Source organism: Pseudophryne corroboree, chromosome 2 (genome assembly GCF_028390025.1).
Source record: "Pseudophryne corroboree isolate aPseCor3 chromosome 2, aPseCor3.hap2, whole genome shotgun sequence".
NCBI classification, from domain to species: domain Eukaryota; kingdom Metazoa; phylum Chordata; class Amphibia; order Anura; family Myobatrachidae; genus Pseudophryne; species Pseudophryne corroboree.
Genome location: NC_086445.1, coordinates 397,080,745 through 397,106,236, shown reverse-complemented (window position 1 = coordinate 397,106,236; position 25,492 = coordinate 397,080,745). Strand labels below are relative to the sequence as shown.

The 25,492-nt window shown below is 48.2% G+C and overlaps 1 protein-coding gene across 4 annotated transcripts in view; it reads right to left on the bottom strand.

Annotated features, from left to right (window-relative positions):
- The window catches only part of MITD1 (microtubule interacting and trafficking domain containing 1), an 86,053-nt gene that overhangs the window by 25,160 nt on the left and 35,401 nt on the right, over positions 1-25,492 (bottom strand). For all 4 annotated transcript variants that reach the window (XM_063953360.1, XM_063953362.1, XM_063953359.1 and 1 more), the window contains exons 2-3: positions 21,662-21,763; positions 6,840-6,976 (exon numbers count right to left, since the gene is read on the bottom strand). In XM_063953360.1, the coding sequence (XP_063809430.1) occupies positions 6,840-6,976; positions 21,662-21,763 (239 nt within the window). The remainder of the gene's footprint in view (positions 1-6,839; positions 6,977-21,661; positions 21,764-25,492) is intronic.

Below are 25,492 nucleotides of genomic sequence, written 5' to 3'. Positions count from 1 at the left end.
AGGTACCCCTATTGAATTCTACTGGACAAGTGGACGTGACCAGCGTGGGATGTAGGTAAGTAATCGGTCTCTCATTTTTACAGGTACCCCTATTGGATTCTACTGGACAAGTGGACGTGATCGGCGTGGGATGTAGGTAAGTAATCTGTCTCTCATTTTTACAGATTCCCCTATTGGATTCTACTGGACAAGTGGACGTGACCGGCGTGGGATGTAGGTAAGTAATCTGTATCTCATTTTTACAGATTCCCCTACTGGATTCTACTGGACAAGTGGACGTGACCAGTGTGGGATGTAGGTAAGTAATCTGTCTCTCATTTTTACAGGTACCCCTACTGAATTCTACTGGACAAGTGGACGTGGCCAGCGTGGGATGTAGGTAAGTAATCTGTCTCTCATTTTTACAGGTACCCCTATTGGATTCTACTGGACAAGTGGACGTGATCGGCGTGGGATGTAGGTAAGTAATCTGTCTCTCATTTTTACAGGTACCCCTACTGGATTCTACTGGACAAGTGGACGTGACCGGCGTGGGATGTAGGTAAGTAATCTGTCTCTCATTTTTACAGATTCCCCTACTGGATTCTACTGGACAAGTGGACGTGACCAGCGTGGGATGTAGGTAAGTAATCTGTCTCTCATTTTTACAGGTACCCCTATTGGATTCTACTGGACAAGTGGACGTGATCGGCGTGGGATGTAGGTAAGTAATCTGTCTCTCATTTTTACAGATTCCCCTATTGGATTCTACTGGACAAGTGGACGTGACCGGCGTGGGATGTAGGTAAGTAATCTGTCTCTCATTTTTACAGATTCCCCTACTGGATTCTACTGGACAAGTGGACGTGACCAGTGTGGGATGTAGGTAAGTAATCTGTCTCTCATTTTTACAGGTACCCCTATTGAATTCTACTGGACAAGTGGACGTGACCAGCGTGGGATGTAGGTAAGTAATCTGTCTCTCATTTTTACAGGTACCCCTATTGGATTCTACTGGACAAGTGGACGTGATCGGCGTGGGATGTAGGTAAGTAATCTGTCTCTCATTTTTACAGGTACCCCTATTGGATTCTACTGGACAAGTGGACGTGACCGGCGTGGGATGTAGGTAAGTAATCTGTCTCTCATTTTTACAGGTACCCCTATTGGATTCTACTGGACAAGTGGACGTGATCGGCGTGGGATGTAGGTAAGTAATCTCTCTCTCATTTTTACAGGTAACGCTATTGGATTCTACTGGACAAGTGGACGTGACCGGCGTGGGATGTAGGTAAGTAATCTGTCTCTCATTTTTACAGGTACCCCTATTGGATTCTACTGGACAAGTGGACGTGACCGGCGTGGGATGTAGGTAAGTAATCTGTCTCTCATTTTTACAGGTACCCCTATTGGATTCTACAGGACAAGTGGACGTGATCGGCGTGGGATGTAGGTAAGTAATCTGTCTCTCATTTTTACAGGTACCCCTATTGGATTCTACTGGACAAGTGGACGTGACCGGCGTGGGATGTAGGTAAGTAATCTGTCTCTCATTTTTACAGGTACCCCTATTGAATTCTACTGGACAAGTGGACGTGACCAGTGTGGGATGTAGGTAAGTAATCTGTCTCTCATTTTTACAGGTACCCCTATTGGATTCTACTGGACAAGTGGACGTGATCGGCGTGGGATGTAGGTAAGTAATCTCTCTCTCATTTTTACAGGTAACGCTATTGGATTCTACTGGACAAGTGGACGTGACCGGCGTGGGATGTAGGTAAGTAATGTGTCTCTCATTTTTACAGGTACCCCTATTGGATTCTACTGGACAAGTGGACGTGACCGGCGTGGGATATAGGTAAGTATGTGTGAGTGTGTCAGTGTGCTTTAATAAATTTTTACTGTCACGGTGTGTGAGTTGTGTTTTTATTTGGGTATTTTTTCTGTTGTAGAACTACAGGTACCGGCGGGCCCGTTATTTCCCTGCATGTTGGTACTTGAGGTTCTCCAAGTACCAGCAAGCGGGGGAGGCTTTCTGGGCCTTGTAGTTCCACAACAAAAAACAATATTCTTTTTTTACTTACATGGCTATCAGCCTCCCATCCACAGCCCACGGATGGGGGGGGACAGCCTCGGGCTTCACCCCTGGCCCTTGGGTGCCTGGAGGGGGGTTGACCCCTTGATTTAAGGGGTCCCCACTCCTCCAGGGAACCCCGGCCAGTGGTGACTAGTTGGGGGGGTAATGCCACGGCCGCAGGGACCTACATAAATGTGTCCCCCGGCTGTGGCATTATGTCCCTGGCTAGTGGAGCCCGGTGCTGGTTTTAAAAATACGGGGGGACCCCTACATCTTTTGTCCCCCGTATTTTTGGAACCAGGACCGGACTAAGAGCCCGATGCTGGTTGTCTAAATACGGGGAACCCCTGTCCAATTTTTTCCCAGTATTTAAACAACCAGGACCGGCTCAAAGGGCCCGAGGCTGGTTATACTTAGGAGGGGGACCTCACGCAGTTTTTTTTTACATTTTTAACCCATTCAGACCCTTCTCCATTAAGTTAATGGAAACCCTGGACAACAAAATTGCATTCATGTCCTCCTCCCACTCCCTTCCCAGTCCCAAACACTGATTATTATTTTTTTCTATAAAAATGTACAATATATCACAAGTATGATGAGCAGGCATGCAGCGGGCATTGGCGACTTTGGACTGAGTTGCAAATTAGTGGCGGAGGGCTGGGTCAGTTGATGGTGGGCGAGTTTGTAAGCCATTGGTGGTGGCAGCGGGCATCGGCTCAGAGGCAGTGGCGGGCATTGGCTCGGTGGCGGTAGGGTTCATCGACAGGATTCGGCGGACATTATGGCTGTAGTGCCTCACCGCACGCCACTGACCTCACCGCACGCCACTGGTGTGTGGGACAGTGTGCGTGTGTGTTAATTGTGTGTGTGGGACAGTGTGAGTGTGTGTTAATTGTGTGTGTGTGTAACAGTGTCGGTGTGTGTAAATTTTTGCAGTCCAGTGTGTGTGTGGGGGAGAGGAAAGTATGAGGATGTGTGTGTGTGTGTAGTCTGAGTGGGTGTGTGTAGGATTTGGGGGTGGCCAGTCTGTGTGTGTGTTGTCAGTGTGTGTGGGATGTACTAATGGCCATTTACCGAAGAGAGATATGTATTAAACCACGGGCACTGAGATGCCCTTCTCACTCACCATCCAGCTGGGTGGGCGAGCCGGGCGGGTGGAAAACCAGCAGCAGGGGCAGCATGCCGGATATCAGCAGCCGAGGGTGGGGGCTGTAATGCACATGCGGAGCCCAAAGCCGGAGATCAGCAGCATGCTGACCGGCAATAAGCAGCTTCTGCTTCCACGTTCAACATGCTGCTGATCTCCGGCTTTGGGCTACGCAGGGTTCGGGGGATGGGTGTCCTCTGCCGGTGTACTGCAGCTCCGGGGGTGCGGGCTCCGGAGGCTTTCAGCACTGTTGAATATCCAGCTGCCTCAAGTATGTACAGCCCGCACCCTCTGCTGCTGATATCCGGCATGCTGCTGCTGACTGTCCCCCCGCCCGGCTCGGCCACACAGCTGTATGGTGAGAAGGGCATCTCAGTTCCTGAGGTTTAACACATATGCCTCAGAAAATGGCCTCTGCGGTAAACGATACTAATGCTTACCGTGACAGTAACAGCGGGGAGGAAGGCGCACATCGGGATCCTGCAGCATGAAACAAGAACCCCTTCGGAGCGCAGCAGGCCACACTGAAAAGGGTGCATACCCGGTGTGGTGCTCTGCATCCCGGGTGGTGCCGAAGATGTGGAGTGTCGGAGGTGGCAGAAGCGCCGCAGCTTGGGGTGAGAAACCGCTGCAGCCCTTCCGCTGCTAAACTCTGCAATTAGTCTATTAAGGGGGTGGGCTCCCCTTATCATAGTGCCCCACAGGCCATGTTAATTCTGGGGGTAGGATCCCCTAACTCTATAATGGGAATTTTGGCTCATATCATGTGCTGTAACGTGAATTTTGGCTAATACCGTGTGCTATAATGTGAATTTCGGCTCATACTATGTGAGGTAATGTGAATTTTGGCTCATTCCGTGTGCTGTAATGTGAATTTCGGCTCATACCGTGTGCTGTAATGTGAATTTCTGCTCATACCATGTGGGGAAATGTGAATTTTGGCTCATACCATGTGGAGTAATGTGAATTTTGGCTCATACCGTGTGCTATAATGTGAATTCCGGCTCATACCGTGTGCTATAATGTGAATTTTGGCTCATACCATGTGGGGTAATGTGAATTTCGGCTCATACTGTGTGCTATAATGTGAATTTCGGCTCATGCCGTGTGGGACAATGTGAATTTCGGCTCATACTGTGTGCTATAATGTGAATTTCGGCTCATACCGTGTGCTATAATGTGAAAGGGGCACCAGTACTAGATAGTATAAGGGGTCCTACTACACTGAAGGACACGCCCCTTTTGAGTGACCACGCCCCTTTTCCAAAGGCGCGCGCATAATTGCTATCTGCACTCTTTCATTCCACCTTCAAAAATTCAACTTCGACCACTGCACCTACATACACATACATACACACCCTGACATCTTTATATGCAGTGACACCGGTGGCGTCTGCACATACTTTCCTTTTGTATTTTTTTTTTATTATCATTTTATTAATTTATTATTTTTATTAAGAAAAAATTATTATTATTATTATTATTTTTTTTGGGGGGGGGGGGGGGGGAGGCGCCATTATTGATCTTGCCCTGGGCTCCAAAAACCCTAGTTACGCCTCTGCCCACAGCTTGGCGAGCGCAGCGAGTCCACATGGAGCTTACTAGAACTCGCACCGTGGCCGGCATACTGGCGGCCGGTATCCCGCTGTCGGGATCATGAAAGCCGGTAACACATATGTGTTCCCTTTTTACTAGCTGTAAATATCTCTCCCAGTCTTCAGCGTCTGGGCACTCTTCTCTATCACAGTACATATCTCCACCTCCCTCCTGACATCAGGAGACACGTGAGGTGACATCATCTTTGACAGGACTGGAGAAAGCAGGGCGGGCCCAATCATTGCACAGCGCCGCTCACCTACCACCGTATATTGATATGGGTGCCAGTGTGTGGTGCAGTCAGAGGGAAGCCCGCCCAGAATCTAGCCTCCTCTCCTGCAGCAGCCATGCAACAGAGGCAGAGTGCATTTTCACCCCATTCCAGCCCAATTTAACTCCTGCCAACGGGCCGCAAAAAGACCTCTGCTCGCAGGCTGCAAAAGGATGTTTGACATGCCTGACTTCAGTGAATATTTTTTACTGAATTTTTAAATAAGAAACATTTGGCCTAGTGGTGCCGTGAAAGCAATTCTGATACTTTAGGGCATTGTGACTAAAAAAACTTTGGGAACCACTGCACTTAACTGTTGTTTATGCTGTACTGTTATGAAGTGATCCAACTTAATTACACACAACAAATACTTCAATGGTAAGATACTGTATCTGTTTATAGGTTATTGACTATAAATCATGTCACACATCATGTCCCCCAATTCCTGAATGTATATTTTCTACTACATTTATAAAATATTTGTGCAGCTTTTTAATAGGAATAAGTATATAGGGGATATCCAATTATCCCCGGAAAAACGTCGGGTCTGAAAAATGGCTGTTTTCGGTCGTTTTTCCAATGTTTCACCATTTATTTATTTTTTACAGGCTATCCGCGGCTTATCGTGGCTAATTAGCTAGCCCCCGGCGGGACAATTAGCCCCGGTAAATTACCGGGGCTAATTGGATATCCCCCATAGTATAAAATTACACAGCTTCCCACTTCCACAGCTCAACAGTGCCATTAGCAAACAGCACAGTACTCCAATGGATGGAGAACTGGAACTCAACGACATAAGTCCACACATGATAAAACTATATAAAGTATGTATAGTGCAGACAAATGATGTGAAGAACAAACAAGATTATCATGCTCACTACTGTATAGTCAGGTGAGAAGGAGAATAGTCCCAGGCATTGAGAGAAGAATCTCACGTCATTAACTCCATCAGTTATTTGCATAAGCTTTTGGGGTGTTTAGTCTAGTCCTCTATTATAAGAAAAATAGTGACTTATGATATTTGTCAGTGTCTTTTTTATTTTCTTTATTAGCATAACTTGCTTAGTGCACCTGTAAACCTCAACACATTACTGCAGTGGTTCCCAAACTTTTTTGAATCACGGCGCCCTAAGCATCAGAAATTTTTTCACGCACCCCTAGGCCAAAACTTTCTTATTGAGAAATTTAGAAAAAATATTAAATCATGTAAACTGTATTTAGATGTAATCCTTAGGTTAAAATGTGTGGTGAGGGACAGCACTGCTTGTGACTTTTACATTGACCATAAATAATTTTAATTGGTCCAAGACCAGCAATCCAAGGCAGCCCTGCAAGTGTCCTGAGGCACCTCACGGTGAGAACCACTACATTAGTGGGATCCCTCCTTCCTTTTGCCGCTCATAGACACATTTACAGAAGCCCACTGACTGTATGTATATAAGACCAACAGAACTGAGCAAAAAGCCAGCGGTTCCAGGAACCTACCTGGTGTCCAAAGGGAACATTTATGACAAACTAAGAATTCATTGAATTAAATCACTTCCTTATCTATCATATAAAAGTAAAATGACTGTTCATAGCTAGTAGCACTTTTAGTATCTGCATACTCACATTTTAGTATATAGTACTAGTACATAAGTATTAGTACACGTAGGGGCGTCATACTAGTCTAAATTTATTATGGTTCCTTCCATAATTGGATTTGTAAATCTGCCTTCCTAAAAGGTTTAAATGCAGCTCCCGAGTGACAGTTGATCTCGCACACTTACCTGATGTGTATGCCGAATGTACGGATCTTCCACCCACACCTCTGTCAGCATCTCATCCACATATGGCTTGAATAGATTCTCATAGCTATAACCAGTTGCATTTTCTACAATCTTGATTTGTTTGTGATATTTTCCCTCTGCAAGCAAAGGTCATACAGTATGTGTTAGTTACTATCACAGAGATCAACATTTGTCAGTGTATGATTTTGAGGAGGAATAGGTCACCTTTTTTTATTCTATTAAAATCAACTAATATACATGACCCGTCATTTGCCAGGTTGCTGTCTGGATATCCATATAAATGTTACAATAGTGACTGTTAGTCTATAAAACAGTTGCAACCTAGTATCTTCTTAATGTGCCACAAGTCTGTGCTATAATCATAAATTGGATATATATCAGAGAAAATGATTACACACACACACACACACACACACACACACACACACACATATATCCTTTATTTTTAATACTGTGATTATTGTTTATGTGTTTTTAAAATTGTTATAAAAGAATGGGGGAAGCTTGCTTCAGTGTCACCGTGGGGTGGGGTACGCCCCATCAGTGACGTTGAGAGGGCCAGCACACCCCAATTATTGATGCTGACGGAGCCGCGCCCCCTCCCCAGTCATCTGCGCCCCCTTTTCGTGCACACTGCCCTGCAAAATTCCTAGGGGGAAAACTTCTATAGTAAGGGGATAATAAGAATTTACTCACCGGTAATTCTATTTCTCGTAGTCCGTAGTGGATGCTGGGGACTCCGTAAGGACCATGGGGATTAGCGGCTCCGCAGGAGACTGGGCACAACTATAAAGAAAGCTTTTAGACTACTGGTGTGCACTGGCTCCTCCCACTAAGACCCTCCTCCAGACTTCAGTTAGGATACTGTGCCCGGAAGAGCTGACACTATAAGGAAGGATTTTGAATCCCGGGTAAGACTCATACCAGCCACACCAATCACACCGTATAACTCGTGATACAATACCCAGTTAACAGTATGAAAACAACTGAGCCTCTCAACAGATGGCTCAACAATAACCCTTTAGTTAGGCAATAACTATATACAAGTATTGCAGACAATCCGCACTTGGAATGGGCACCCAGCATCCACTACGGACTACGAGAAATAGAATTACCGGTGAGTAAATTCTTATTTTCTCTAACGTCCTAGTGGATGCTGGGGACTCCGTAAGGACCATGGGGATTATACCAAAGCTCCCAAACGGGCGGGAGAGTGCGGATGACTCTGCAGCACCGAATGGGCAAACTCTAGGTCCTCCTCAGCCAGGGTGTCAAACTTGTAGAATTTAGCAAACGTGTTTGACCCCGACCAAGTAGCTGCTCGGCAAAGTTGAAGAGCCGAGACCCCTCGGGCAGCCGCCCAAGAAGAGCCCACCTTCCTCGTGGAATGGGCTTTTACGGATTTAGGATGCCGCAGTCCAGCCGCAGAATGTGCAAGCTGAATCGTACTACAGATCCAGCGAGCAATAGACTGCTTTGAAGCAGGTGCACCCAACTTGTTGGGCGCATACAGGATAAAGAGCGAGTCAGTCTTTCTGACTCCAGCTGTCCTGGAAACATAGATTTTCGTGGCCCTGACTACGTCCAACAACTTGGAAGCCTCCAAGTCATTTGTAGCCGCAGGCACCACGATAGGTTGGTTTAGATGAAAAGCTGATACCACTTTGGGGAGAAACTGGGGACGAGTCCTCAATCCTGCCCTATCCATATGGAAAATCAGATAAGGGCTTTTACATGACAAAGCCGCCAATTCTGACACACGCCTGGCCGAAGCCAAGGCAAACAGCATGACCACTTTCCACGTGAGATATTTCAAATCCACGGTTTTCAGTGGCTCAAACCAATGTGACTTTAGGAAATCCAACACCACATTGAGATCCCAAGGTGCCACTGGAGGCACAAAAGGGGGCTGAATATGCAGCACTCCCTTAACAAAAGTCTGAACTTCAGGTAGTGAAGCCAGTTCTCTCTGGAAGAAAATCGATAGAGCCGAGATCTGGACCTTAATGGAACCCAATTTAAGGCCCATAGTCACCCCTGACTGTAGGAAGTGCAGGAAACAGCCCAGCTGAAATTCCTCCGTTGGGGCCTTCCTGGCCTCACACCACGCAACATATTTTCGCCATATGCGGTGATAATGGTTTGCGGTTACTTCTTTCCTAGCTTTAATCAGCGTAGAAATGACATCTTCCGGAATGCCCTTTTCCTTTAGGATCCGTTGTTCAACCGCCATGCCGTCAAACGCAGCCGCGGTAAGTCTTGGAACAGACAGGGCCCCTGCTGCAGCAGGTCTTGTCTGAGCGGTAGAGGCCATGGGTCCTCTGACATCATTTCTTGAAGTTCCGGGTACCAAGCTCTTCTTGGCCAATCCGGAACAATGAGTATAGTTCTTACTCCTCTTCTCCTTATTATCCTCAGTACCTTTGGTATGAGAGGAAGAGGAGGGAACACATAAACCGATCGGTACACCCACGGTGCCACTAGAGCGTCCACAGCTATCGCCTGCGGGTCTCTCGACCTGGCGCAATATTTTTCTAGCTTTTTGTTTAGGCGGGACGCCATCATGTCCACCTGTGGCCTTTTCCAACGGTTTACAATCATTTGAAAGACTTCTGGATGAAGTCCCCACTCTCCCGGGTGGAGGTCGTGCCTGCTGAGGAAGTCTGCTTCCCAGTTGTCCACTCCCGGAATGAACACTGCTGACAGTGCTAACACGTGATTTTCCGCCCATTGGAGAATCCTTGTGGCTTCTGCCATTGCCGTCCTGCTTCTCGTGCCGCCCTGTCGATTTACATGGGCGACCGCCGTGATGTTGTCTGACTGGATCAGTACCGGCTGGTTTTGAAGCAGGGGTTTTGCCTGACTTAGGGCATTGTAAATGGCCCTCAGTTCCAGAATATTTATGTGCAGGGAAGTCTCCTGACTTGACCATAGTCCTTGGAAGTTTCTTCCCTGTGTGACTGCTCCCCAGCCTCGAAGGCTGGCATCCGTGGTCACCAGGACCCAGTCCTGTATGCCGAATCTGCGGCCCTCCTGAAGATGAGCACTCTGCAGCCACCACAGCAGAGACACCCTTGTCCTTGGAGACAGGGTTATCAGACGATGCATCTGAAGATGCGATCCGGACCACTTGTCCAACAGGTCCCACTGAAAGGTTCTTGCATGAAACCTGCCGAATGGAATCGCTTCGTAGGAAGCTACCATTTTTCCCAGGATCCGCGTGCAGTGATGCACCGACACCTGTTTTGGTTTTAGGAGGCCTCTGACTAGAGATGACAGCTCCTTGGCCTTCTCCTCCGGGAGAAACACTTTTCTCTGTTCTGTGTCCAGAACCATCCCTAGAAACAGTAGACGTGTCGTAGGGACCAGCTGTGACTTTGGAATGTTTAGAATCCAGCCGTGCTGTTGTAGCACTTCCCGAGATAGTGCTACCCCGACCAACAACTGCTCTCTGGACCTCGCCTTTATCAGGAGATCGTCCAAGTACGGGATAATTAAAACTCCCTTCTTTCGAAGGAGTATCATCATTTCGGCCATTACCTTGGTAAAGACCCTCGGAGCCGTGGATAGACCGAACGGCAACGTCTGGAATTGGTAATGACAATCCTGTACCACAAATCTGAGGTACTCCTGGTGAGGATGGTAAATGGGGACATGCAGGTAAGCATCCTTGATGTCCAATGACACCATAAAATCCCCCTCTTCCAGGCTTGCAATAACCGCCCTGAGCGATTCCATCTTGAACTTGAATTTTTTTATATATGTGTTCAAGGATTTCAAATTTAAAATGGGTCTCACCGAACCGTCCGGTTTCGGTACCACAAACATTGTGGAATAGTAACCCCTTCCTTGTTGAAGTAGGGGCACCTTTACTATCACTTGTTGTGAATACAGCTTGTGAATTGCCTGTAACACTGCCTCCCTGCCTGAGGGAGTGGTTGGCAAGGCAGATTTGAGGAAACGGCGGGGGGGGGGGGGGGGGGGGGAGACGTCTCGAAATCCAGCTTGTACCCCTGAGATACTACTTGAAGGATCCAGGGATCCACCCGTGAGCGAGCCCACTGATTGCTGAAATATTTGAGACGGGCCCCCACCGTACCTGGCTCAGCCTGTGAAGCCCCAGCGTCATGCTGTGGACTTAGAGGAAGCGGGGGAGGACTTCTGCTCCTGGGAACTGGCTGTATGCTGCAGCTTCTTTCCCCTACCTCTGCCTCTGGGTAGAAAGGACGCGCCTTTAACCCGGGCCGAAAGGACTGTACCTGATAATACGGTGCTTTCTTTGGTTGTGAGGGAACATGGGGTAAAAATGTAGACTTGCCAGCTGTTGCTGTGGAAACAAGGTCCGAGAGACCATTCCCGAACAACTCCTCACCCTTATAAGGCAGAACTTCCATGTGTCGTTTGGAATCTGCATCTCCTGTCCACTGCCAAGTCCATAACCCTCTCCTGGCAGAAATGGACATTGCACTAATTTTGGATGCCAGCCGGCAAATATCCCTCTGTGCATCCCTCATGTATAAAAGTGCGTCTTTTATATGCTCTACGTTTAGCAATATAGTGTCCCTGTCTAGGGTATCTATATTTTCTGACAGGGAATCTGACCACGCAGCAGCAGCACTGCACATCCAGGCTGAAGCAATAGCCGGTCTCAGTATAACACCTGTGTGTGTATATATAGATTTCAGGATAGCCTCCTGCTTTCTATCAGCAGATTCCTTCAGGGCGGCCGTATCCGGAGACGGTAGTGCCACCTTCTTTGACAAGCGTGTGAGCGCTTTATCCACCCTAGGGGATGTTTCCCAGTGTGACCTATCCTCTGGCGGGAAAGGGTACGCCATTAGTAACCTCTTAGAAATTACCAGCTTTTTATCAGGGGAAGCCCACGCTTCTTCACACACTTCATTTAACTCTTCAGATGGAGGAAAAGCTACTGGTAGTTTTTTCTCTCCAAACATAATACCCTTTTTTGTGGTACCGGGGGTAACATCAGAAATGTGCAACACATTTTTCATTGCCTCAATCATGTAACGTGTGGCCCTACTGGAAGTTACATTAGTCTCATCGTCGTCGACACTGGAGTCAGTATCCGTGTCGACATCTGTGTCTGCCATCTGAGGTAGCGGGCGTTTTAGAGCCCCTGATGGCTTTTGAGACGCCTGGGCTGGCACAGGCTGAGAAGCCGGCTGTCCCACATTAGGTATGTCGTCAAACCTTTTATGCAAGGAGTCGACACTGTCGCGTAATTCCTTCCACAGCACCATCCACTCAGGTGTCGACCCCGCAGGGGGTGACATCACATTTACAGGCATTTGCTCCGCCTCCACATAAGCCTCCTCAATAAACATGTCGACACAGCCGTACCGACACACCGCAAACACACAGGGAATGCTGTGACAGAGGACAGGACCCCACAAAGCCCTTTGGGGAGACAGAGAGAGAGTATGCCAGCACACACCAGAGCGCTATATAACACAGGGATCCCACTATAAATGAGTGTTTTCCCTTATAGCTGCTTTTTTTATATATATATATCATATATATATATATATGATAGATATATATATATATATACACACACTATATTGCGCCTAAATTTAGTGCCCCCCTCTCTTTTTTACCCTTCTGTAGTGTTCAGACTGCAGGGGAGAGCCAGGGAGCTTCCTTCCAGCGGAACTGTGAGGGAAAAATGGCGCCAGTGTGCTGAGGGAGATAGCCCCGCCCCTTTTTCGGCGGACTTTCTCCCGCTTTTTCTGGAATACTGGCAGGGGTAATTTTACATCTATATAGCCTCTAGGACTATATATGATGTAGATTTGCCAGCCAAGGTGTCATATATTGCCCTCAGGGTGCCCCCGCCCCCAGCACCCCTCAGTGACCGGAGTGTGAGGTGTACACGAGGAGCAATGGCGCACAGCTGCAGTGCTGTGCGCTATCTTGGTGAAGACCGAAGTCTTCTGCCGCCGATTTTCCGGACCTCTTCTTGCTTCTGGCTCTGTAAGGGGGACGGCGGCGCGGCTCCGGGAACGAACACCAAGGTCGGGTCCTGCGGTCGATCCCTCTGGAGCTAATGGTGTCCAGTAGCCTAAGAAGCCCAAACTACCACCTGTTAGGTAGGTTCGCTTCTTCTCCCCTTAGTCCCTCGCTGCAGTGAGTCTGTTGCCAGCAGATCTCACTGTAAAATAAAAAACCTAAATATACTTTCTTTCTAGGAGCTCAGGAGAGCCCCTAGTGTGCATCCAGCTCAGCCGGGCACAAGAATCTAACTGAAGTCTGGAGGAGGGTCTTAGTGGGAGGAGCCAGTGCACACCAGTAGTCTAAAAGCTTTCTTTATAGTTGTGCCCAGTCTCCTGCGGAGCCGCTAATCCCCATGGTCCTTACGGAGTCCCCAGCATCCACTAGGACGTTAGAGAAAATCCTATTGAAGGGCAGTAAAAATTAAATTTTCAATACGATTTATCAGTGTAGTTGCCTATACAATTCTCAATAACATGTAAAACTCCCAATAAAATTTGTCTTTTAGCCATTCATACAATAAATTCCATAAATAGAAATATAAAATGTATTAAAACATGATAGTTCACAATATATAAAAAATTGCATATACTACACACATTTGTGACAATAGTTATAAGTTTCTCTCTCTTGAGATAACATTTTTTAACCATAATCTGGGGGTACAAGTTCTCAATTCTGAATTCTCCCTGTGGATCGAGTTTCTTTACCCTACGCATTTTATATCCACATAAGACTTCATCAGGGGTTAATCTCTGTAGAGGTACAAACTTTAACCAGATAATGGTATCTCAGAAAGATGTAGCAGACATTTAGCCATCCAAGTAGCACACCATTTTGAAAAATAGACAACCTACCACATCAAATGAGGGGACCCCTTAGTTTATTGATGCCAGGATGTGAAAGATTTTGGAATTAGAACCCCTTCATTTATGGATTTAACAGTTTCTATAGCATAGGCGATTACTGCCTGGTGATTCTACCAAGAAAGAGGGGACTTTTTTTTCCTTTGGAAGTACATCCAATGTGGTGGCATAAAATAAGAATTTACTCACCGGTAATTCTATTTCTCGTAGTCCGTAGTGGATGCTGGGTACTCCGTAAGGACCATGGGGAATAGACGGGCTCCGCAGGAGACTGGGCACTCTTAAAAGAAAGATTAGGTACTACATCTAGTGTGCACTGGCTCCTCCCTCTATGCCCCTCCTCCAGACCTCAGTTAGGGAAACTGTGCCCGGAAGAGCTGACATTACTAGGAAAGGATTTGGAATCCAGGGTAAGACTCATACCAGCCATACCAATCACACTGTACAACTTGTGATAACTATACCCAGTTAACAGTATGAACAACAACTGAGCCTCATTTAACAGATGGCTCATAACAAAACCCTATAGTTAAGCAATAACTATATACATGTATTGCAGAAAGTCCACACTTGGGACGGGCTCCCAGCATCCACTACGGACTACGAGAAATAGAATTACCGGTGAGTAAATTCTTATTTTTTCCGACGTCCTAGTGGATGCTGGGTACTCCGTAAGGACCATGGGGATTATACCAAAGCTCCCAAACGGGCGGGAGAGTGCGGATGACTCTGCAGCACCAAATGAGCAAACTCAAGGTCCTCCTCAGCCAGGGTATCAAACTTGTAGAATTTTTCAAAAGTGTTTGATCCCGACCAAGTAGCAGCTCGGCAAAGTTGTAAAGCCGAGACCCCTCGGGCAGCCGCCCAAGAAGAGCCCACCTTCCTCGTGGAATGGGCTTTTACTGATTTAGGATGCGGCAGTCCAGCCGCAGAATGAGCCTGCTGAATCGTGCTACAGATCCAGCGAGCAATAGTCTGCTTAGAAGCAGGAGCACCCAGCTTGTTGGGTGCATGCAGGATAAACAGCGAGTCGGTTTTCCTGACTCTAGCCGTCCTGGAAACATATATTTTCAGGGCCCGGACTACGTCCAGCAACTTGGAATCCTCCAAGCCCCGAGTAGCCGCAGGCACCACAATAGGTTGGTTCAAATGAAACGCTGATACAACCTTTGGGAGAAATTGGGGACGAGTCCTCAATTCTGCCCTGTCCATATGGAAAATCAGATATGGGCTTTTACAGGACAAAGCCGCCAATTCTGACACACGCCTAGCTGAGGCCAAGGCCAACAGCATGACTACCTTCCACGTGAGATACTTCAACTCCACGGTCTGAAGTGGCTCAAACCAATGTGATTTTAGGAAATCCAACACAACGTTGAGATCCCAAGGTGCCACTGGAGGCACAAAAGGGGGCTGAATATGCAGCACTCCCTTAACAAACGTCTGAACTTCAGGCAGTGAAGCCAGTTCTTTTTGAAAGAAAATAGACAGGGCCGAAATCTGGACTTTAATGGATCCCAATTTTAGGCCCATAGTCACTCCTGACTGTAGGAAGTGCAGAAATCGACCCAGCTGAAATTCCCCTGTTGGGGCCTTCCTGGCCTCACACCAAGCAACATATTTTCGCCATATGCGGTGATAATGTTTTGCGGTCACATTCTTCCTAGCTTTAATCAGCGTAGGAATGACTTCATCCGGAATGCCCTTTTCCATTAGGATCCGGCGTTCAACCGCCATGCCGTCAAACGCAGTCGCGGTAAGTCTTGGAACAGACAGGGCCCCTGCTGCAGCAGGTCCTGTCGGAGCGGCAGAGGCCAAGGGTCCTCTGAGATCATTTCTTGTAGTTCCGGGTACCAAGTTCTTCTTGGCCAATCCGGAACGATGAGTATAGTTCTTACTCCTCTCTTTCTTATAATCCTCAGTACCTTTGGTATGAGAGGAAGAGGAGGGAACACATAAACCGACTGGTACACCCACGGTGTCACTAGAGCGTCCACAGCTATCGCCTGAGGGTCCCATGACCTGGCGCAATATCTTTTTAGCTTTTTGTTGAGGCGGGACGCCATCATGTCCACCTGTGGCCTTTCCCAACGATTTACAATCAGCTTGAAGACTTCTGGATTAAGTCCCCACTCTCCCGGGTGGAGGTCGTGCCTGCTGAGGAAGTCTGCTTCCCAGTTGTCCACACCCGGAATGAACACCGCTGACAGTGCTAGCACGTGATTCTCCGCCGATCGAAGAATCCTTGTGGCTTCTGCCATCGCCATCCTGCTTCTTGTGCCGCCCTGTCGGTTAACATGGGCGACCGCCGTGATGTTGTCTGACTGAATCAGCACCGGTTGGTTTTGAAGCAGGGGTTCTGCTTGACTCAGGGCATTGTAAATGGCCCTTAGTTCCAGAATACTTATGTGTAGGGAAGTCTCCTGACTCGACCACTGTCCTTGGAAGTTTCTTCCCTGAGTGACTGCCCCCCAACCTCGGAGGCTTGCATCCGTGGTCACCAGGACCCAGTCCTGAATGCCGAATCTGCGGCCCTCGAGAAGATGAGCACTCTGCAGCCACCACAGCAGAGACACCCTGGCCCTCGGGGACAGGGTGATCAACCGATGCATCTGAAGATGCGATCCGGACCACTTGTCTAACAGATCCCACTGAAAGATCCTTGCATGGAACCTGCCGAAGGGAATTGCTTCGTAAGAAGCTACCATCTTTCCCAGGACTCGCGTGCAGTGATGCACCGACACCTGTTTTGGTTTCAGGAGGTCCCTGACCAGAGATGACAATTCCTGGGCCTTCTCCTCCGGGAGAAACACCTTCTTCTGTTCTGTGTCCAGAATCATACCCAAGAACAGCAGACGCGTCGTAGGAATCAGCTGCGACTTTGGGATATTCAGAATCCAGCCGTGCTGCTGTAGCACTTCCCAAGATAGTGCTACTCCGACTAACAACCGCTCCTTGGACCTTGCCTTTATAAGGAGATCGTCCAAGTACGGGATAATTATAACTCCCTTCTTTCGAAGGAGTATCATCATTTCGGCCATTACCTTGGTAAATACCCTCGGTGCCGTGGACAGACCAAACGGCAATGTCTGGAATTGGTAATGACAGTCCTGTACCACAAAACTGAGGTACTCCTGGTGAGGCGGGTAAATGGGGACATGTAGGTAAGCATCCTTGATGTCCAGTGACACCATTAAATCCCCCTCTTCCAGGCTTGCAATAACCGCCCTGAGCGATTCCATTTTGAACTTGAACTTCCTTATATAAGTGTTCAAGGATTTCAAATTTATGGTTTCGGTACCACAAACATTGTGGAATAGTAACCCCGTCCCTGTTGAAGGAGGGGAACTTTGATTATCACCTGCTGAAGGTACAGCTTGTGAATTGCCGCCAGTACTACCTCCCTTTCCTTGGGAGCAGCTGGCAAGGCTGATTTGAGTTAACGGCGAGGGGGAGACGCCTCGAACTCCAGCTTGTATCCCTGAGATACCACCTGTAGAACCCAGAGATCCACCTGTGAGCAAACCTACTGGTCGCTGAAGTTCCGGAGACGCGCCCCCACCGCACCTGGCTCCACCTGTGGAGCCCCAGCGTCATGCGGTGGACTTAGTGGAAGCAGGGGATGATTTTTGTTCCTGGGAACTGGCTGTCTGGTGCAGCTTTTTCCCTCTACCCCTGCCTCTGGGCAGAAAGGATGCGCCTCTGACCCGCTTGCCTTTCTGAGGCCGAAAGGACTGTACTTGATAATACGGTGCTTTCTTAGGCTGTGAGGGAACCTGAGGTAAAAAAGTCGACTTCCCAGCTGTTGCGGTGGATACGAGGTCCGAGAGACCGTCCCCAAACAATTCCTCACCCGTATAAGGCAAAACCCCCATGTGCCTTTTAGAATCAGCATCACCTGTCCACTGCCGAGTCCATAATACTCTCCTGGCAGAAATGGACATTGCCTTAATTCTAGATGCCAGCCGGCAAATGTCCCTCTGTGCATCCCTCATATATAAGACTACGTCTTTAATATGCTCTATGGTTAGCAAAATAGTATCCTTGTCAAGGGAATCAATGTTATCTGACAGGGTATCAGACCAAGCAGCTGCAGCACTACACATCCATGCTGAAGCAATTGCAGGTCTCAGTATAGTACCTGAGTGTGTATACACAGACTTCAGGATAGCCTCCTGCTTTCTATCTGCAGGCTCCTTTAAGGCGGCCGTATCCTGAGACGGCAGTGCCACCTTTTTTGAAAAGCGTGTGAGCGCCTTGTCCACCCTAGGGGATGTTTCCCAACGTAACCTGTCTGTTGGCGGGAAAGGGTACGCCATTAGTAACCTCTTAGAAATCACTAATTTCTTATCTGGGGAACACCACACTTCTTCACACAATTCATTTAACTCATCAGATGGGGGAAAAGTCACTGGCTGCTTTTTCTCCCCAAACATAATACCCTTTTTTGTGGTAACCGGGTTAATGTCAGAAATGTGCAACACATTTTTCATAGCCGTAATCATGCATCGGATGGCCCTTGTGGACTGTACATTTGTCTCATCCTCGTCTACACTGGAGTCAGACTCCGTGTCGATATCTGTGTCTGCCATCTGAGGTAGCGGGCGTTTTTGAGCCCCTGATGGCCTCTAAGATGCCTGGGCAGGCGCGGGCTGAGATGCCGGCTGTCCCACAACTGCGTCATCGAACCTTTTATGCAAGGAGTTGACACTGTCGGTTAATACCTTCCACATATCCATCCACTCTGGTGTCGGCCCCGCAGGGGGCGACATCACACTTATCGGCACCTGCTCCGCCTCCACGTAAGCGTCCTCCTCAAACATGTCGACACAGCCGTACCGACACACCGCACACACACACAGGGAATGCTCTGACTGAGGACAGGACCCCACAAAGTCCTTTGGGGAGACAGAGAGGGAGTATGCCAGCACACACCAGAGCGCTATATAACAGAGGGATTTACACTAACAGAAAGTGAATTTTCCCCCAATAGCTGCTTATATCACCTTTTGCGCCTAAATTTATGTGCCCCCCCTCTCTTTTTTACCCTTCTTGTTGTGTATACTGCAGGGGAGAGCCTGGGAAGCGTCCTTCCAGCGGAGCTGTGAAGAAAAAATGGCGCCGGTGTGCTGAGGGAGATAGCCCTGCCCCCTCCGCGGTGGGCTTCTCCCGCTTTTTAAATAATGTGTATGGCGGGGGATTAGGCACATATACAGTTTAAAACTGTATTATGTGCACATTTGCCAAAAAGGTATAAATATTGCAGCCCAGGGCGCCCCCCCCCCCCAGCGCCCTGCACCCACCAGTGACCGGAGCGTGTGGTGTGCTGTGGGAGCAATGGCGCACAGCTGCAGTGCTGTGCGCTACCTTATTGAAGACCGGAGTCTTCAGCCGCCGATTTTCTCCTGGAACTTCCGTCTTCGGGCTCTGCAAGGGGGACGGCGGCGCGGCTCCGGGAACGGACGATCGAGGTCGGGCCCTGTGTTCGATCCCTCTGGAGCTAATGGTGTCCAGTAGCCTTAGAAGCACAAGCTAGCTGCAAGCAGGTAGGTTTGCTTCTCTCCCCTCAGTCCCTCGTAGCAGTGAGTCTGTTGCCAGCAGATCTCACTGAAAATAAAAAACCTAACAAATACTTTCTTTTCTAGTAAGCTCAGGAGAGCCCACTAGGTGCATCCAGCTCTGGCCGGGCACAGATTCTAACTGAGGTCTGGAGGAGGAGCATAGAGGGAGGAGCCAGTGCACACCAGATGTAGTACCTAATCTTTCTTTTAAGAGTGCCCAGTCTCCTGCGGAGCCCGTCTATTCCCCATGGTCCTTACGGAGTACCCAGCATCCACTAGGACGTCAGAGAAATATGCGTTCTGTCTACATGTGCATCTTTTAAGGTGGGTACACACTAGGCGATACACTCCATTAGTGATATCGCATAATGTTTCCCCTCCCGGGCTGCCAACATTATGCTTACTCACTGTGCGATATCACACTGTGACATCATGCCGCAGCCGGCCCGAACATGCAGCTTCTGTCAGATTGAGCTGCATGTACAGCTGACAGCAGGGGGTCATTAACGACCCCAGGGAGAGCGCATTGGGCATCACTTGTAGCATACACACTGGGCGATATGGTAAACGATATCAATCAGGAGGGTAGAAATGAGTGATATTGTTTACAATATCGCCTAGTGTGTAAGCACCTTTAGACTTGCAGCACACTGTTACGGGAGAGGACAAACAGGGCTTAGAAAGCATAAATTGGGTACATACACCCCTTACAACATAATTAGACCTGGAGGCAGAACCTTACTAAGGGCCTTAGTCACAGACATACTCGGTGCCGATGTTTAGGCAGCTGACTGATAATCGTCTGACTGCCCATTCGCTGCGGTGGCACTGCACAATAACATTTATTCACAGATTGACAATTAACAAGCGTTTGGGAGAGGTAGCGGGGAGTGGTGGCAAAAGGCAGCATTTTGTGACCATTTTCGGGGGCAGGTCTCAGCCCACATCTGCAATCTTGTATGCAGAAATCATGGCACCAGCGTCTCAGTTCCCATAGCCATTGTGCGTGACCACAAGTTTACTCATATGGCCGATTATCGACAGGATCTGTGTGTACGCAAATGCTGATATTTGTCAGGTCGCTGGTGGGTATCTTAGTACATTTCTATTATATTATCACACATACGCTGTGTTAGGGATCGCAGCTGCCTGTGCACTAATCTCCATCTCTGTATCAGGCCCTAAGACTCTATGCGGCTCTGGGCAAGATAATGGTTTTGGGACCAATCCTCTGTTCCATTAATACCAGTTTATTTACCTACCCTACAAACACCCGATACATAATGATCATTATACACAGTCCAGAGATATCACACCTGAAATACAGTGATCACTATACACATCCCACCAATAGCCATGCATAGCTCACACCTATAGCATACACCTGATACCACTGGACCAGTATCTGCCCCGACCCCCCACCCCCTGCAGTGCACATGGTTTTGCCCAACTGCTAACAAATTTTCTGCTGCGAGCAACTCTGAATTACCCCCAGTGTCTCTTGCCCACTACCACGGGCGTTTCTATGGCAGGGCAGTGGCACATCAGGCAGGGAGAGAGCATAGACTGCTGCTGCTGCTGATCAGCTGCCATCTCCCCAAATCCTCCCCAGCCCAACAGTCTCTGCTTTCTCCTTACCTTATGTTATTACGGGTGGTCTTCAGGATGCCGACTGTCGGGATCCCGGCGCACAGGATACCGGCGCCGGAATCCCAACACCCGGCATACCGTCACTTTATCTTCCTCGTGGGGGTCCACGACCCCCCTGGAGGGAGAACCGTGCCCGCAGCGTGGCGAGCCCGCAAGAGGCTCATTTGCGCTTGCCACGCTGTCGGTATGCCGGTGTTTGGGCTTCCGCCGCCGGTATGCTGTTCGCCGGGAGCCCGGCTGCCAGCATACCATACTACACCCATTATTACAGCTATTTTATTGAAGCAAAAGAGACCTTAGTGGTGACGTCTTAAAAGAAGCAGACATTTTGGGCCTGAAAAAATCCCCTTCTTCAAGTGCAGAAACAAGTTGATGCATCTTCCTTCACATAAATGGGATTTTTTTCAGCGACAAAATATGTGCCTCTTTAGATGTTACCCCGTGTGTCTGTTTTGCTTCCAGGAAATAGCTGTAATCTAACAAGCTTGTTTTGAATCAAGAATGCGTGGGTGTGCAGCCTTACTCATCTCTGGCTTTACATATTGTATGTTAGTTTGAGGAGACCTGCTTTACATGCACACCACTCCCTCCTGAAGGAACGTACTGACTGGAAGACTCCACACCCACACCTTTTCTGCGTGTTCTAAAGATAGGCCGCAATACAAATAACCCGCACTGTATAATTATGTATATCAGAAATAACCAAATTCACCTTCCTGCTCCTTCAGTACATGATGTTTAATTTGCTCAGCTCTGTCCATGTAACTTCTAAGCTTCTGTCTGTAATGAGCCTTCTTTGTTTCATCTTTAGTGCCTGCAAGAAGCAGATTAAATTACCATGTACGGATGAGCCCTTAGTAGCATAAAAGAATCACAGCAGAAAAAATAAATAAGTAATAGTTCCATTTATGCTGCACATCTCTATAAAATACCGATCAGCTTAAAAAGGAGAGCAACTGGAATGTGTCATGCCATAAAAGCAGACTTCTTACTATGGGGCTGATTCAGGTTGGATCACAGTGTGCGATCCAACTGTAAAAAATTTGAAAAAGAAGCGGGTGCATGCGCAGCATCCGCCCTGCGCATGCGCCCGCATTTTCTGGGTGGGGGAACAGAAAATGTGATCACCTCTGTCTGTTAATGAGGCAGAGGCGGTCGCGGGGTGCACAACGCTCCGTTTCCAGGGAGGAGACGGAGCGTTGCGGAGGCGGGAAAATGGGGGACGGTGTGGCACGAACGGGGGCATCATCGCAGCCGCTGCGTGACATCACGCGCAGCCGCCACGACCGGGAACATGGCGACAGGCCTCCTGCGGTCGCCGGCAGGAGGCAACCCTAATTTCTGCTAACAAGCAGAAATCGTGATGCGGTCAGTATGCTTGGCGGCCTTGTCCTGCGATGTGTGGACCCCAGCATGCGAACCAAAGGATAGCAAACTCTGCTAATTACCAGAATTTGCTATCCTTACTGAATTAGGCTCTATATATGCAAATTATTTACTACATTTTATATTACTCAACTTAGAAGCTGATAAATGTACATAAATTATTTTTTTTAACCCTTTGCTGCTCTGGAAGAGTGGGACTCATCTTAAACACTACAACTGGGTTCTGTATGATAGTTCAGCAATCAATGGATGACCCCCTATGGTTGCCATGCATAAGGTCGTCAGGTACAAAAGGTTGACATATAAAGGTCAACAGGTCCAAATGGTTACCCTGTCAATGGTCGACAAGTTTTTTTTAGTTACATTTTTTCAACTAATTCATCAATTACTATCAACATGGACTACGACTGGGAATATTAACCTTGCCCGTGCAGTGAGTTAAGCGGTACACTAATTGGGGTCACAATACAGAAAATGACACCCAAACACAAAAACAGAAAATTGTGCGTCTTTTCTGTGTCAACCATTTCTGTCCACCTTTTCACTGTCTATCTTTTCAAGTGTTTACATTTTTAAAGGTCGACCGACTGACCCTGCCAACCCTATATGGTCGACCTACTGACTGTCTACCCAATTTTGGTTGATCCCAATGATCCAAACCCCTACTACTACCTTAAAGCCCTCAGGAAGCACTGCAGAGCAGCAATGATGGCCTGAAGATCAGCATCTTCCAAACCAAACATTGCAGGAATCAGAAAGAGTATTAAAGGTTCTCTCTCTCTCCCATAATGGTACCTTTGTTTGAAAGAGAGGAGTAGCCTCCTTTTTGTGAGTTTTAAACCTTTTTTTCTGCTTTCTAATTGTTTTCAGCACTGGTGATGCTTTATGTTTTCCACTTGAGGCAGCACCTTATGCACATTTAATAGGTGTATACATTTTCATTGTAATACTCAACTGCCGTCCATGTGGATAGAGATAAATATAGGATGTGTATGTGAAACAGGTCACCTCGGTACGTACTATGACTTATAAATCCAAAGTACTTGAAATAGACTTCTCCCTCATGATGACTAGTAATTACACTTTTGTTTCCTTGTGCTTACTGTAGGCTGCTCCCCAGTGCTATCAGTGCAGCTGTTTTTTTCCGGTGGTTGCTGGATTATTTACATCCAACCCCAAATACTTCCTTATCCCCAATACATGATCTCAGCCTGCTCTTTCTAACAGTGCGGAAGATTCAGTGGTGAATACAGCTGCTACTGCTTCTTTATGTTAATGCAGAGGCCAATGGGTGTTCTACTTATACGCTGACCAGCTAGGGTGCAAATCCACCGATGTGCGTACAAACACACAGAATGTCTGAGAGACCATGATCCCCGGTGTCAGTGCAACTGTGACACCATTAGCCACCCCCAGTTACCACACAGAAAAGAAATTGTATGGATATTCAAGCAATTTTAATCCCCGCAGTAAACTTCTGGAAGCATGCAGCTTTCCCTGCTTCCACCTCTGAACCATCCCTTAGGGTTCACTACGGCTGGCCGGCGGTCGGGCTCCCGGCGACCAGCATCCCGGCGCCGGGAGCCCGACCGCCGGCTTACCGACAGCTTGGCGAGCGCAAATGAGCCCCTTGCGGGCTCGCTGCGCTCGCCACGCTACGGGCACGGTGGCGCGCCACACTATTTTATTCTCCCTCTATGGGGGTCGTGGACCCCCACGAGGGAAAATAATTGTCGGTATGCCGGCTGTCGGGCTCCCGGCGCCGGTATACTGAGCGCCGGGAGCCCGACCGCCGGCAAACAGAAGACCACCCATCCCTTATACCCCTTTTACACCAGCAGCTTTGAACACGGGTTACTGGCACATGAGCGCGCATAACCCGTGTTCCTGTGCAGTGTGAAAGGTTCCAGGGGCAATATACCGTGTTGAGAGACCCGGTATTTCAACCCTGCTAGTGAGCAGGGTTGAACCAGTGTTCAACCCGGCTCGCTGTGCGGTGTGAACGGGAGCCGGGTCAGTGCAACCCATTTCCCGTCCACAGTGGATGGACGGGCGGCGCTTGGAGATCATGTGATCTCCCAGCACCACCCACGCCGCGTCACCACCGACGTCACCAACCCGGCATATTGCCGGTTTCAGTCTGCGGTGTGAAAGGGGGTATTGAGGTGGGTCGCACACTGGGAGCTCCCGTGTCAGGCTCCCGGGTTCAACCTGCCTCAGACGGTATGAAAGGGATATTAGTGTGTGCCAAACACCTGTTCTCCCACTACCCAGCAAGCACCCCACCAATTCCTCTTCTCTGTTAACAGCACCAGCAATGAGGTATGCAATACAAACACCACTGCTTCTTACTCAGCCAGAACTCGCTACATGAGTTGGTGGAGCTCCAGATGGAAAATTACTGGAGACTAAATAGACGTATGGATATATGTGGAAGATCTCTGCACAGAGCAGTCAAGATGCAATGTATGTACTGGCCAGATTGTAAACATTTAATATAGATAAAGGCCATTTGCATGTCTGAAACACTGGGATTATTGTCTTACTGTAACAGCAAGCCTAGAGCGACAGCTAAACGAGTTAAACCATGGACAGTGAGCTGCAGGAGTAAAAAGTCTGTGGCCTACACCACTCTGTGCTTCAGAACCAGACACAAAAGGAGACCTGGGGAGGCGCAAAACGGAGCAATTCAATTGTTGCTTAGTTTTTGCTCCCAGTACCCATGGGGCTAACATTTTTCTTGCAGCCTCCTGAGGTGCAAGAAACAATGTGTGGAAGCTCGGTAGTTTGAACACCCAAATCAGGGAGTTAGATGGGTTTTGCAGTTTTAAGCGGCTAAACCCTGTCTGTTTGGGCGTGACGTGTGTGATGTGCATGGACGCCCAAACACAAATGAATAGTGGCAATTGTTTGGGCATCCAAAACGTCCTGTTTAGACGGGATTTTTAGACACCCAAAACAATTGAAATCAACCCCAAGTTGCGTATCACAGCACAGAGTGTTTTTAATTACTGTTGCAGATATTTCAACTTGTACACAGTGTACTTTTATGGGTATGACTGGCTCCCCCTGTTAGAGATGGAAATGCCCGTGTGGCAATAAATACGTATAAGAGTGGGGCTACAGTAGATAAGACATTGGGAGGAAGAGGACACGC